Raw genomic sequence first — 15,030 nt, forward strand, 5'->3', positions numbered from 1 at the left:
TGGGTGACCTAATAGCCTGCTGCCACCATAATGGCAATTCTGTTAATCCAGCATTTGTCCTCCATCCTTTGGTTATTGAACCTGATCTGGGACTATCCCATCACAGTGAAACAAACAGGACTGCTCCATCAGATTGTGAGAAAGGCAATGGGTTTTCACAGCCATCTCCTGGAACTTCAGTCCAAGGCTAACTTTTAGGCAGCAAAGTAAGTTGAGATGTCTTTTCCCACACCATAAATATCAGCTCTACACAGACATGAATATTATGTCATGCTAGTGCAACTGTATAGGCCTTACTTAATTCTGCTTTCGGGAACTATCTTGTTCTTGGATTCTTACATAAAACAACACTGGAGTTAATAAACCAATCAAAATAATTGCTTTATTGTGGACATCAGCAGCTTGTGGCTGTGAGCAGAATGGTTTTGAATGGAGTGTATGTTAAGTACAGTGAAACAACAGCTTTTTAGTAACAATGCATCTTTTGTAGATGCTTGAAAGTGTTTTTCTGTGAGGATAATGCTGTAGTTCACATGGGATTTTGACAGAAATAAGATACCGAAAGCTAGAAAATACTTAGACTAACAAAGAGACATCATTTATACTTGGTAGTTTTATGGACTGTTTTAAAAGCCATACTTAAGACGTGCAGCAATGAGCAGTTAGCATGTTTTCACTAGGAGACCCTGAAGTACAAGAGGTTATAAATTGCTTGTGTTCTCAGTATATATTTGAAAGGCTCAGAAAGAAAACACAATATTCAGTGCTTTGATATTTTGCCTTTTTGAGTGAGGAACTGAAAGTAGCTGTCTTACCTTATCCGGTCAGGCTGGAGATTATTATTTACACCTTTAATCTCCCACTCCTTGAAGAGGACTATTTCTCTACCTCAATCAGGCTGAGGTTAAATACTCACAGTTTCAATCAAAAAGAAACTGCTATCTGAAAACAGGGAACTGGGAGCTATGAACAAGGAAATGGAAAGAAATTACCATTACAATTGTTTCATATATTTTGGTTGTCCAGGGAGTCCTGATTAAACTGCATTTGGGTCCTAACAGGGAGGTTTGTAGTACTCAAAAAGGCAAAATATGAGTTTTCACTAATAAGCCTGTCTGGGATAAATCTGTGAAGCAAAGTTAGCTTTACTTCAACTTCCACACAGGCTACTAGTGGCAATGATACTACTCTTCCCCTGAGCATATGCAGGTAAAATTTCCTTCCACTTTCTAGTAACATCTCTCACTCTCATGGATTCTCTGAACATCCAAAGCGCAGCTGTAGCACAATCCTCACTGCACGGTGTATCTGTAAAAATAAATGTAGTACTTACATGGAAATAGCAAATTCCTGAAGTCCACTTGTACTAGACTCCTCACTTGCTGGGTAACGGGTGCCATATCACCTCATGTGAGAGAAGGGGCAGTGATGCCTGGCTGCACCCAAGGATTTGAGACTATTGGAAACCTAAGTGCAGCCCTTCCCAAAGCCTCCATCTACTGCAAGCCCCTCACCTACTGCCAGACCCTGGATGAGATAGACTGGGCAGAATATGGCTATATTGGAGAAGAGCCATAGCACTTATGTGAGGGAGAGAGATGCAAGTGACACAGAGTCAGGCTTGCAAAGTCACACCTGATTTGTGACAGGTTTGAATAGTAATACTAAATCTGTACTTATTTGCTTTTAAACTTGTTTTTTATGTTGGAAGGTAGTCACCAAAAACTAACAGGAGAGTTCAGCACACACAGCCAACTTTCTAAGCAAATAGCAGCTCTTTGGCACCTGCAACTTGACAGCTCTGAGGAGAGAGAAGTGTACAGCATGCAGTATATACTTGTGTGAGTTGAGAAATGCTTTTGTTTAAGTGGATACTGAAAACACAGTCACATTCTAGCACATAGCTGGTGGACAGGAACTGATAAGAACACTCCCGTCTGTGATCAAAGGGGAGTCTGCAACTTTTCTTATCTCTGGAGGGTGGCGACCACCACCTGTTTGAGTGAATCTTGACTATATAAAAAGAGGATGAGGGAGAGGAAAATGCTCTTGGAGAGAGGTTTATGAGACGTTGTACCATAAACTGAGACTTCATGGTGAAAATATGTGTTTAGGGATTGTTTAAAACTAAGTTTACATAAAAGCACAATGATTTTTTTTAATGTCTGTTACAGGCCAATTAAATTCTTTACGCAAACATTTCCAAATTCAAGCATTTCCAAATTCAAACAGAGTAAAACAGAGATGATCTGGGACATTCAGAGCATAATTACATATATTCCCCCTGAGGGCTTAGCCCTCTTTCTGAAATACCCAGATCTGTATCTCTAACTAGTGTTGTAACCAAGACAAAAGCGAATCACCAATGTTGGAACAATCGCCCTCAAATTAACCCCATGTGCATCAGTTTACCCTTCAATCAATGCCCAGCCATTTAACTCGGAGAGGAAGGAAGACTGTGAGCTGGAAATGGTTCTCAATACAACTGCTGGCTACGCAGTGGCTGGATTTATACTGGCAGGGAGCTCAAACTTTATTCAGATTCAAAACTGAATGGTTCTTAAAGTCTCTGACTGTGCCATGAAAAGCTGGAATCACTGGTGTGGTCCTAATTTCTGAATCATAGGTGCAACTTCCCTCTTTGCAGAAAAGGCAAAATATGTGGTAGAAGTTCCTTTGGAGAGGGATGGAGACGAACTTAATTTGTGTCACCTACACAGCATTGGAGATAAAGTAGTGTACAACCAGCCTATTTGGAAGCAAAATAAGCAGCAGGTGACAAGTTGTTCCAGTCAGCTCCAACATCTGGAAGCTGAGTGCCCAGCTAGTCTATGTGAATATTTCCTGCTGTTACCCTGACTTCAACCTCCCCGGCTCCCTGTTTTAGTTCATCTGGGGGTTACGTCCTTCTTTCTGATACCGCTTCTGCAGAGGAGGAAAAAGGCTGCTGCTGCAGCATCGTTAAGGTCAGGGATACGGATGCGAGGAGGAGCTCTGCAAAGTCCCCATGTCCTAGATGACACGTCTGGGTCCTTTTCAACTCGCAGGGAGCGAGTAGTAGCCCTCCGAGCTGGTGGTTTCCTGTCGACCTTGAGCCTCCTCGCAAGCCACGGTGCAGCTCCGGGCGGGTGGCTGTGCCCGGTCCCCGCCTCGGAGGGAGGCAGGCGCAGGGATCCAGCTGCACGTCGGGGCTGGCCCCGACGCGCTTGTGGTGGGAGAGCCAGACCTGAGAGGGGCTGGCCTCTGGCAGATGATTGACACCAAGCTGGGTGAGGTTTCATGTTAAAAAGAAAAAAAAAAAAAAAAAAAAAAGAAAAAGGAAAGAAAAAAGGGCGAGAGCAGGGGAGGGGGTGACTGTGGGAAGGGGGAGAAGGAACTACTGTAAGAGTAAGAAAGTCCTGCCCAGCTGTTTGCGAAGTTTAAGATTTCCTGTTTCCCCTGCAGCGCCGAAGTGAAGTTTCAGTGAGTCACCCTCGGTCCCGAGCAGCGGAGCGGCGCGGCCCCGCTCCCCGCCAGCCCCGCCACCGCCGCCGCGGCCTCCCCGCCGCCCCCGCGCCCTGCCCGCGGCTCGCCGGCCGCGCCGATCCGGCTCCGCGATGACTCCCCGGCTGCCGAGCAGCCTGCGGCGGCTGCTGCTGCGCCTCTCCCTCTGGGCGCTGATGGGCAGCTCGGTCCCCGCTCTGCTCCGGGGTAAGTGCGCGCCGGCCCGCGCTGCCGCTTGACAGCTGCTGGGGCCGGGGCAGGCGGCGAGGGACAGGCGGGAGGCGGGGGACACGGCTGCTGAGAAAGTTTTGAAGCTGGAAACATTTCGGGAGGGGGTGAGCGTGTTTGTGGATGGCCCTGCGGGAGAGTAAGCGGGGAAGAAAGGACTGGGAATCTCGGGGTTTCGCGGCCGAAGCTGAGATCCGTCCGTGGAGGGAACAGCGGGGAGAAAGGAGCGGATTTGGCAGGAAATCGGCGGGGTCTGCTCGGGCCGGAGGAGCCCGGAGAGGGCATCTGGAGCCTGCCTGCGGTGGCCGGGGAAGGGCTGCAGGCCCTGCCCGCAGCTGATGCGGCGGCTCCGCACCTGGTGGCGGCCCCGTGCGCGGGGACGGGCCGGGGGCGCGGGCCGGGAACCCGCGGCCCCTTCGCAGCGCTCCGGCCCCGGCGCCGCCGCTCCGCTGGGCACCGCTGTCCTGCACCGCCGCGGCCACGGCTGGAGGTGCCTCGGGGGGCTCTCAGAGCGTGGCCACAGAGCCCGCTGCCGTGGGTCTGCACTTGGTCACCAAAACCTGGGGTTCCTGAGTTCCTGAGAAGAGCGGAGTTTAGCCGTGCCTGTGAGCAGTTGGACTGAAAAGCACTCATTCCTCTAGCACCGACTGCGGATGTTGTTTGACTCACTTTAAAAGTGACACTTTGTAATCTTTACCCTGCTTCTAGCAAGACATCCTTAGATAGGTTTTTGGGGTCTGCGGCTTGCAGTATTCTTCCTATCATAATTTATAATATACTATGAGCTTAAAGTTCTGCTGGAAAAAACAAGATTCCTGCTCGGAGCAGCTTTCCGTCTCTGTTCTACTAGCAGTTACCCACATCTGTGAATTAACATCTGTAATATCAAGGTTAGGCCCTAAATCACGTTGCAGAACAAGTGGTGAACCTAAAAGGAGAACAGGAGATTGTAGCAAATGCATCTGAAACACTTGTGAAGAATTAAGTAGCTTTCTAAGATGTCTTGTAATGGCACATCTAGTTTTAGTCTTCAGGTAAGGTGTGCAGACACCTGGGCTTCTACAAACTTTTCCCTGGGCCCTCTGATTTTCCTGTCTGGTCCCTTCATGGTCAGTAGTTGATCCCAAATTTTGGCTGAAACATAATAACATGAAGCGGATGACTCTTCAACAGCTACTGCCTTTAGCTATGTGCAGTTCTTTGACTAACTTCATGCTTCATTAACAGCCCTGTCACAGGTTGTGCATACCTGCAAAGTTACTCATGAAAGCTTAGGGCAAAAGAAAAGAACAGGGTATGAATGACACTATGGTGTCCCACAGCTGTAAGTTATATTAAATTTGAGGTGTGTAGCTTCTTGTTAATTTTATATATATATATATTCTATAATTCTTCATTAACATAAACCATACGCAACTTGTGATGGCCTTTATTTTGACCACAGCCTCAAACTTTTGCAGATTCCCATCACAAAAAACTTTAATGGAGAAGCTCAGCTTTTGTTAATCTTGTGTTATTTATTATTATACTTTTTTATACTCAATCAGCTATAGACAGTCTCAAACTATGGGTAGATTTTTTAAAGTGGGCATGGCTCAAGAGTTTGCTCTTCTTTCTTGTCATAGGTTCAGTGAGGAAAAAGAACACAAACTGGTTACAGTTCCAGCATTTTTCATACTCATCTTCATCTACACCCTAAAATAACAAAAACTGAGTAGACCTGTTTTCAGATAATCTATCCCACAGCTCCAAAAGCTGTTTTGATAAACACTGTAGGATTCGACTGTGCAATAGAATTCTATTATGACAGGAAGAGCTGATCAGAAAGCAACAGTTCTGTGGAGCAGAAAGTGTGAGGTTTGGATGTTGGTAGTTATTTGGCACCAGAATAAAAATTAGAGCTGCCAAATGCTTGGGGGAAAACAAAACAGGAAAAAAAATAGTTATTTATTTTGTAAGAATTCATCAGTGTAGTAAAGCTGGAAAAAAAAGGACATATATCAGTCTCGGAAGAGCTCAGTTCCCAGGTGTGCCTACTAACTAACCAGATGGCTGGATAAAAAAGCACTAGCTACAATTTCATTTTAACATTCTTCACAGCAAAATAGACAAGACACATTCCCATAAAGATTTTGGAGAAACCCACAAATTCATGAAGAGGTTCAATAGGAATTATGAAAAAGAAAACTGTCATGGTCTGTACTACACAGAAGTAATTGACTTTTTTGCATAGAGTAAAGGGGCAAGGTGTGATTTTTTTGGAATGATTTTGAATGATTTATTGATCATTTTATCCATTAATGTCAGTGTAGAACAGCAGTTGTCCGTGTAAGAATTTTGTGTTAGTGTGTTCAAGTGAATATGAATTTGTAGTTTGTCTTTGGGTTATTGTAACCAGAAATTTGTTCCTTGGAATCATCCATGCAATAACTGTTCGTCTCTGAACATCAGGAACTTAATTTCTCCATTCAGCCAAGCTCTATTTGCATTACTGCTATTTTTTTGAAAGCCATATCAGAGGTAGTTAATTTTATAGTATGAAAATCAAATTTAGAGCTTCAGATGTTTGCAAAAGGGAAGTAGGAGAGCAAACATCTTGTAACGGGATGGAACATGCTTGTAACAGGATTGAGTCTAAAATGCATTCCTACCCCCCAGTAAAACTGGCATTTTTCCAGGTATTTCAGGAGGGAAGTAGGGATATATTAGAGATGATATTGAAATTTCTTCTATTTATGGGGTATCCTTGAATTGTGAGACTTTTATACCTAAGACTTTGAAAAACACTTTTGTTTACTTGCTATTTTTAATATTTAATTGGCATTAACATGCTTCTTTAATACTCAGGTGGTGAATTCCATATCGGAATGGTTTCTATTAAAAAATTATGAGCCAGATCTTAAGCTGCTGCAAATGAATACAGTATCACTAGCATTAGTAGAGTTATACAGAGTTATAGCAGGTTTTCTGAAACAGTTTCAAAAGTAATTAAAAAAAAAAAAGGCCAATGGAGTAACTCAGAGTTTTCATATTAATAGTCTTTTTTAACTCATATTTTATAAACACTATTATATGGCCTATATTTAGTAAAACAACATTGCTTCAAAATTAAATATTCCTTTCTGGGATGAAATGTTACAGTTTCAAAGATGCAGCATCCTATAATGGTGGCTAATAAAAGTTGTCATTGTGGCATGGTTAACTATGAACATAGGAGGAAATGTGGTGTCAGACTCTTACCAGAAGGAAAATTCCTCATGGTTTGGTTTGTGGGTGTTTTTGCAAGTTTATTTTTTTCAAAGGCTTTTAGAAAGCATTTGCTCTTTTGAGGGGAGAAAAAAAAAGAGCATAGTATCACTGTAGCACCAGTTGTTGGAGTTTCCGATGCTTATATTTCCTCTGCAAGATATTTTTAAAGTGATACTTTGGGGTTTTTATTGCATTTGTGGCATAGGAACTCTTTTCTCAGTAATGTATGTATGTGCTACGTGCACTTTGCTAACATTTACCATTTACTGCCACTTCTTTGGCCTCAGAAGAACTATGCCTTACTTCCAGTACTGCCAAAATGAGCAAAACCAACAGGTTGTGCCCAATCTGTTACTCTTAGATCTTGCATAACAGGGTGTGTTTATAGTAGCTAGGTATGAAACATGCTCACTAGTGCAGTGACAGATTCTGATCAAAGTGGTCCATGCAATCTCCACCCTGGCTGGCATGGCTACAGCCCAAGCCCACAGTGAAATTCAGGGCTTCCAGCCACCTCTGTGGTCCTGGGATCAGCAGTGGGGTCATGATTTGCCCATGGTTCCCACAGCCCTTCTGGCACCTGACGAGTGGAGGATTGAAAGGGTGCTCTGAGGCAGGTGGGAGAAAACAGTGTTTTCCTTTGCCACAGAGGAACCTTTTGACTCAGGGGAAATACCCAGGCAAGCACATCCCAGGAACGTTAGACATTTTGTATTGCCAGAGCATTGCAAACTCAGTAAAATTGACTGAGGTATCAACAAGTCTCTAAAGATGTTGAAGAGTACAAGGGGTTCCCAGGACGGAGTAGTGGAAAGCTAGTCCTGATGTGGAAAAGAAAATTGGCTGAAAAGAGAGTGCTGAGATTTGGGCTACTTAATTGGTCTTTAGCCTTGCATTTTGTTTCTGTTAGAGGGGTTTTTTGTTGTTTTGTGGGGTTTTATTTTCCCTATAGGATAATGGGAAGTGATTCTTAAACCCTTATGAAATGGTTTCAAGTATAAAATAAAAGGCGAAGAAAAATACTTGCGCTTTTTTATGAACTCTCATTCTGGAGGTCTAAAATAGACTAAAATAAATCAGGAAGAGTATATCTCTGCTTTGACAGCCAAAGTCCTTTGGAAGTTTAATTTCACTGGCAGGTGTTGTATTAAGAAACAGCAGAGAAGCTTCTTACTACGGGGGATAGATTGCTTTTACAGCAAGGAGTGGGCGTACACACTGGGACAGGGCAAATGCCACTGTAAGCAATGGGTTGGCACTAAACATTTGCAGAATTGGGTTCTCAGTGATCCAGCTAAGTCTTCAACAGTTGTTTTTCATATTCTGTCTACACTCTGGCATAGCGACATAGCAGCAGCACTGGCATTTGTTGAGTACAAGATTTTATATCCTACTGTCTGAAAGAACACAGTTTTAGTTGTGTACAGATGTTTAGGGTAAGATATGTAAAGAGAGCAAATTGCTTCAAATGCCATCTACTGATGGAATCTCATCTAGGAAATGCTTAATTCTGTTTCTTCCTGGTGACAGCATGCTCATCATTTGTATGTGTCCATTAGCTTCTAGAGATGTAAGCAGAAATGAAATTGAAGCATGTTTTAAGGGCTCTGCCCAGCAGTTCACAGAGACTAATGTTACCCTCGTTTGCATTGCTGCAAAGCTTTAGCAACTGTTCTAGATTTTAAGAAATCATAATATTATCAGGTTATAGGGAAATATTAGTTGCTGATTTGTCCGTGTTCATGGGTATTTTTTAAAATATGCCATTTCATTTCTCTTTGTCTTGCTGTGATTGCCATTGTAGTTGTTACAGCTGGAACTACCTGTCCTTTTTTCCATATGGGTTTTAAAGCCTTTTCACCTCTGGGAAGATCGTCTTGGGAAGAAGTAGTTTTCCCTTGCTCAAACAACTGGTATTTAGCAAGAACTTCCTGCTGGCATTCATCCCTGAGTTAATCTGGTTAGAACTAGAGCTGGTTGAGAGTTTTTGACACTGTTTTTCATGGGAAAATGCTGATTTGTCAAAACAGACAATTTGTGGAAATGTACCAGTTTCCATTAAACTTTCATCAGGAAACATTTCCTTTTTTTTTTTTTTTTTTTTTTTGTTTCTTCCATAGTCCACAGTGGAATTTCTAATATAGAAAGATAGAGAAATAATCAATAATTAGAATAAACAATGGTCAGTGGAAGAAAAGTGGGATTAAGTGCATGGCCTGACTCACAAAATGCACATTTGAAATTGGAGCTCCCCCTATCCACTCTCCCCAGGATACTGGAGGGCTGTCACTCTCATTGGGCATGCATATACAGACATCCCCATATCTGTCACCTCAAGTGATTTTGGTTTCACTCTGTTGTGAATATGAAAATGTGTGAAATGTTGAAGCACTTTGTGGGGCAGGAAAAAACATTCCCCTGACAGCATTTTTAAGGTTGACCTGTAGCCATGTATTTATTTGCTCCTTGTTGGGTGGGAATGGCAGTGCTCTGAATGGCTGGTGTTTTCTAGTCTTTGTTTCATATCATAATAACAAGCTGTATTCAGAAATTTGTGTCATACAAAGGAGCCACAATTTTGTTTATTAACAGTCCTAACAGGACTTGTCTGATTCCAGGATTCCAATTGTCTTCTCACCCAGAGCAGTGTTTTGGCAAAAACTGGACTAAAATTAATAGATTTCAGGAACAGATAGAGGAGTCTGCTTCCTCACACTTAAAGCATGTTTCAGTTGACAGCCCAGCAGTTACATCCCTACAGTGACACCTGGGTTTAACACTGTGCTTTTCCAATGGCAATCTGAAACCAGAGGTGTTAGAAAGCTGTCTTCTGTTCCTACTATCTTCTGTTTGTACCCCAGCACTTCAGCCCACACCCTCAAATGAGCTGTTTCCCTGTTCTCTTAAGTTCCCTTAAAACCTGATGTTTTAAGGTAAAAAAGAGAGATTTGTCAAGCAGCTAAAGCTGTACGTTTAGCCAGTGATTTGCAAGTCACACCACATTGTTTATAGCGTGTTTATAGTTACCAGTAATACAAGTTTTGAAAGATCAGTTCTGCCCTCTCTGCAGCTGATCAGTTCTTCTGAAACATTGCATTGATATTCCCATGGGCTTTGTTTAATATGGAATTAAATCTCAGTTAAAACAACTGGTCTATGCAGAGGATATTAGAAATGCATATTTGTTCTCAAGGCCGTGGTGGCTCTATCAGGGCTTAGAGACTTTTATCTTTTAGAAAAGCAAGTGAATTTGAACAGTACACCCAGAGAGCAGCGGAAAGGTCTCACAGTTCTATTCCTCGGAGCAACATTTTCCAAGTAAAGACCCAAGCGTGGTTCTTACGTGCCTGGGGCACTTTAACAGGTCTCTTTAAAAACTCGCATTGTGCAAGTGGAGCGCGTGCAGCCAGACTGTCAGCTGGCATAAATCAGCTTCCTCTGTTGAAGGCGAGGAACCTGCCCTGATTTATACCAGCTGGCAGAATCTGGCCACAGAATAAATAATAGGCAACTGTATGTTATGAGGCTGTAATTCCCTCGAGGGGGCTTTTGTGGTATCAGTCTTACAGGAGCCAGAGTGATCTGGTTCTCTTTCTTGGAGCTAAAGAGTAATTTGACTGCAGCTTTTTGAAGTCCTCAAAACATTAAGAATGGGAGATTTCAGAAAGAGAACACTTCTTAACTTCTTGTAAGATATCATTAAGGTAGCATTTTTTGCCCAGGAAGAGTTATGGTAGGGAAATCTGGGAGTATACAGATGAATTTATGTGGGATAGGTAGTCCCAAAAAAAGATAAATATCTAAGAAGGATGATTTCTCATCAAGACCAGGCCTTTCCTTTGAAAACACTTGTGTGCATTTCCTAAGATGTATGAAAACTGAAGCTCCCTCATCACTGATAAGTTTCTAGTGCTGCTGTAGTTAATAAGGAAGAAAAGTGGAGAATGCGAAATGAGGACTAAAGAACAAATCCCTCCTCAGAATGTGGATGTGGTTTTAATTTTGTTGAACATTTTACCTGGAAGGATGATAAGTGAGCTGGTATGAAATTTATTGACTTAGCAAGAAAAGGGAGTTCAGTAGATTTTTCAAATGTTGACCTGTACTTCTTCTGGATCTAAATATTTTAGATGTGAGATGCAGGTGAGCCATCTCCCTCCAATTGTAATCTTGCTGTGGATTCTTCAACCCAGAATGGGATTAAGTTCATCATGCCTATACATCACCTGTTGGCATGGTTTCATGGTGCCTGGGGCTTTTGGATGATAATGTGGCAATTTTGTAGATTTCATCTCACTAACTAATATAAGCACATCTTTAATGTTGCTGTACAAGGGGCCGAACTTTGAAGCAGACCACAGATGATTAGTAATGAGTTGTCTCTTCTGGTTGTTTTCAGGGAAGAAAGCAGAAGCAGCTATCCAGGATTCTTGTGTGTCTTGAGATACTGATCTGATCTGATCCCTGAGCCTAATTAGCAGCTTAGATACTGCTTGTTATATAAAGTTGTAATACATCAGTGGTTTGGATAGCACAGCTTCAGCAACAATTTAAGGTTTTAGTTCTCAAAGGAAGATTAAATTTCTTACCATTTTGGCTGCCCTCCTGATTTTAGCATTACCAGGCTGTCCTGATCAATTTCCATATGCTTTGGGAGCTCTGTGGCTGAAGCAAATGTGAAGTCATAGTTACATCAGGACTCGGCATACCTTCAAGTACTGCAGCCAGCAGTGTACGTGAATAACTTCTGGCCACTGAAGTGTGTGCTTGGGGAAATAGGATAGATGTAACTACATCTTTTTCCTTTCCCAGCTTTTTTCCTCCACCTTAAAATATTCCTTCTTTATGCAATTAGTATCCACTCTGCAAATTCAAGCTCCACTTGGGATGCTCTGCTCTCAGCTCTGTAGCTATCTTAAGCTTTCCTTTAATGTGACTGGGTAATGATTTCAAAGTGTTCCATTCTTCTTAAGAAACTTACAGAAAGGGTGCAGGAAGTAAGGCGTAAATCTTTGTGTGTTTCACTAATGGGAAGGATTTAATGAGATTTTCAAAAATTTGAATAATCTGCAGTCAGGAACCAGTGGAGAAGAGCTGTCATTTGCAGATCTTCTGGTGGTTGGTCTTTTATTCCCATTGACCGGTTCTGCCCACCAGCATGCAGCAATCACCTGTCTCATTTGTCTCTGGCATACGGGGAGATCTGTGACTCTGCAGTGACCATGCTGTGGCAGTAGGCCAGCTGCCCTGCTGTGTACCTTCTACCTCACCACAGCTCCTATTATCAATTTTCATGGTTGTCTTGCCTCCTTTTCCTACAGTGGTTAGAGCTTTTGCCCTGAAAGTGGGAGAGCCAGGGTCTTGTCACTCCTCAGCCTGAGAGTAGATAAACTTCATCAATGAAAGGTTCTAGGATGAAGGATCCTTGCTGGCTTAGACAGGGGAAGGCTTTAGAGGCAGCACTTTGCAGAAAAAGGGTTGACATGTGTGTGGGTGGTCTCCCAAAGCATGTCACAGGAGAAGAAAGCCTGTTCCCTGATGGATTCATTCATTATTCCAGCCCCTGCAGGGTAACTGATATTCTCTCTAGGGAGTTCACAGCACAACAAAGAGACACTTTACATACAGAATTCTTTTCCTTCCTAAACTGAAAACAACCATTTCTCATCCTCATGAAAAGATCAGAGGGGACCATGTAGTAGTCATGACTTAGTAAGCTTCTTTATTTAAGCCTTCACAAAGTAACTAGGTCAGCAATACATGATTCTGGGCTATTGAATTTCCCTTCTTCCCCTCAGTCTATTCTTCCATTTCCTCACCCAGCTTTACCACAAGGGAATGCCTTAAGTCAAAAATCTGGGAAGCTGATCCTTTTATTGCATTGTAGTATTCTCATCTGGTAAGTACAGTGCCAGGCCATGAGGCTTTCAGAGCTATCATAACCCAAGTTTGCATGTAAACAGGAATGCCACACTGTCTGGTTGTAACTAAAGCCACATCTGCTCTCTCTTTGCTCTGGATAATAGATATAGGAAGACTTCAGCAGGAAGGGATTGGTAAACTCTTCTGGAAAAGAAAATGCAACCAAAATGTGTTTCTTTTTTTTTTTTTTTTTTTTTTTTTCTTTTTCTTTCTCCATCATCTTCATGCTCACACACTCCTTAATTCTCATTTATACTCAAGTATCCTTACTTACATTTTATACTTTTGCCTTAAGATTTCTGGCTGGCTGGGGGCTTTGCTGTTCTCAGTTTTTCCTGAGGCCACACTGGCATGATGAATATTTATTAGTGCAGGAGCAGCCTAGGGATTCTCATACATATATGTCCCCTGATTTTAATGTTTATAAAGGAAAATAAAAATGTGATCCCAGCTAAAGCGCCAATATTCAGAAACTGAGGTTCAGAATGAGGAATCAGCTATATCCTGTTATTTCAAAAAGTATGTACCTGACCTTAAAAGGATTTCAAAGTACCTGTATTAGACATAAAAGTCTGAATCTGGGAAGGGATTAGAGGCTCCTTATTTCACATGGAAGAGAGACAAGATTTGTTGGTGACTTACAACTAAGAACAACTTTTGCATCTAAGCCTATGTTTAAAGCAGTGAACTAGGAAATGAGAAGTATCTTAGTCTTTAGAGACTCAAGCACAGACTTCCAGCTTCCCATGATTTCATCCATTGTATATTTGAGGCCACCATTAAACTTCAGTACAATCACTTATATTAGTATTTCCACCGTTTCAACTTGTGTTGCTTAATATGTGAGGAAAAGTAATGCAATGGTGTATTAATTACAGTTTCTATAGACAAGTCTTGAAATTGTGGGAAATGAACAGATTGTTTCAACACTTGTCTCTTGTGATTGGGAGACTGATGTTCAAAGAGAGTCATAACCCCTGTTCTTTCTTTACAGAAATTCTGGATTAAAGCCTTTAGAGCATCCAGAAATTCTCAACAGTCGCAAACACCCTGTCAAATTCAATAATATATTAGCACTTTTTTCCTCCCCTGTTTTTCTCAGGTTAAGAGGCTGTGTGCCAGGGGCTCGGTGAGGCACATGGAAGCATTGGTAACTTGCTTCTGTTTGATAACTGAAGGCCTAACTTTTCCTTCAGTTGTACACGTATATATTGGTCATGGTTCAGCCAATTTGCACATTCCCAAACCAGGCTTTTTATTTCTGGTGGCTTATAGTATGATTATCAGGCATGTACCTGTTCGTGGTTTGAAGGCAGAAACTTACCAGCCTTCTCATGGGTGAAGGTGGTAGCAAATGCTAGAAGCAAACCACTAATTATTTGAAAGCTAATGACAAGGCACATTTACCACTATCATAACCACATACCTAGAAATAGAAAGAACTGACACCTGCTTTTCCAGGCTGTTGCTGAACATGAGTATTTAGACTGCCCATAAAATCATCACTTTTCCCTTTAAAAGGTGGATTTTAAGTTTCCACTGTGCTTTTGGAAATGATATATAGTTTGCTTTTATCAGGACATCAATTTCTACTCTATTGTCCTTAGCCTGCAGTGGGTAAGGAAGGGGGAAGTACTCTTGGTTTGGAACCATGCTGTCTTTTTTTGCATTTTCAGGTGAGAGTTAATGTTAATAACATCCTGCTTTTTCAGCATGATGGACTGTTGTGATTTTGGGCATAGGAAGAGCTGAAGAATTAGGAATGGTACCTACAGCTGCTGCTCTCCAGTTGGATATGAGATATGGTTGGTCAGATTGGTCAGATATGTAGGCACTTTGCCATGCCTTCTTAAGTTACCATAAATTACATAAACACCACTAACTGGGATAAATTGCTTTAAGGCACAGTTAAGGTAGTGCAACCTAGCTAAATCTGCTCTGACAGAATGCTTAAATGTAGGTGCTCATGTGGAAGTTTGCCACAGTTATTTGGTGGAAAGTAAGGTTTTAAGCTGTGCTAAGCTGATATTTTACACTCTATGGGAGAGGATATTATGAAAGGTGAAAAAGCACTCGTTCTGAAAAATGCAAGCTGTAGGTGAGTGAAACCACCCCAGACACAAGGTGTGCAGTTTTAGCAAACCGGAT

General features: G+C 42.1%; 1 protein-coding gene across 1 annotated transcript in view; it reads left to right on the plus strand.

Annotated features, from left to right (window-relative positions):
* The first annotated feature begins 3,343 nt into the window (after nt 1–3,343).
* The window catches only part of TGFBR2 (transforming growth factor beta receptor 2), a 60,327-nt gene continuing 48,640 nt past the window's right edge, over nt 3,344–15,030 (plus strand). The window contains exon 1 of the mRNA XM_021525865.4: nt 3,344–3,690. Within this exon, the coding sequence (XP_021381540.1) occupies nt 3,597–3,690 (94 nt within the window). The 5' untranslated portion in view covers nt 3,344–3,596. The remainder of the gene's footprint in view (nt 3,691–15,030) is intronic.

This window comes from Lonchura striata, chromosome 2 (assembly GCF_050655825.1).
Source record: "Lonchura striata isolate lonStrDom1 chromosome 2, ASM5065582v1, whole genome shotgun sequence".
Taxonomy (NCBI): Eukaryota; Metazoa; Chordata; class Aves; order Passeriformes; family Estrildidae; genus Lonchura; species Lonchura striata.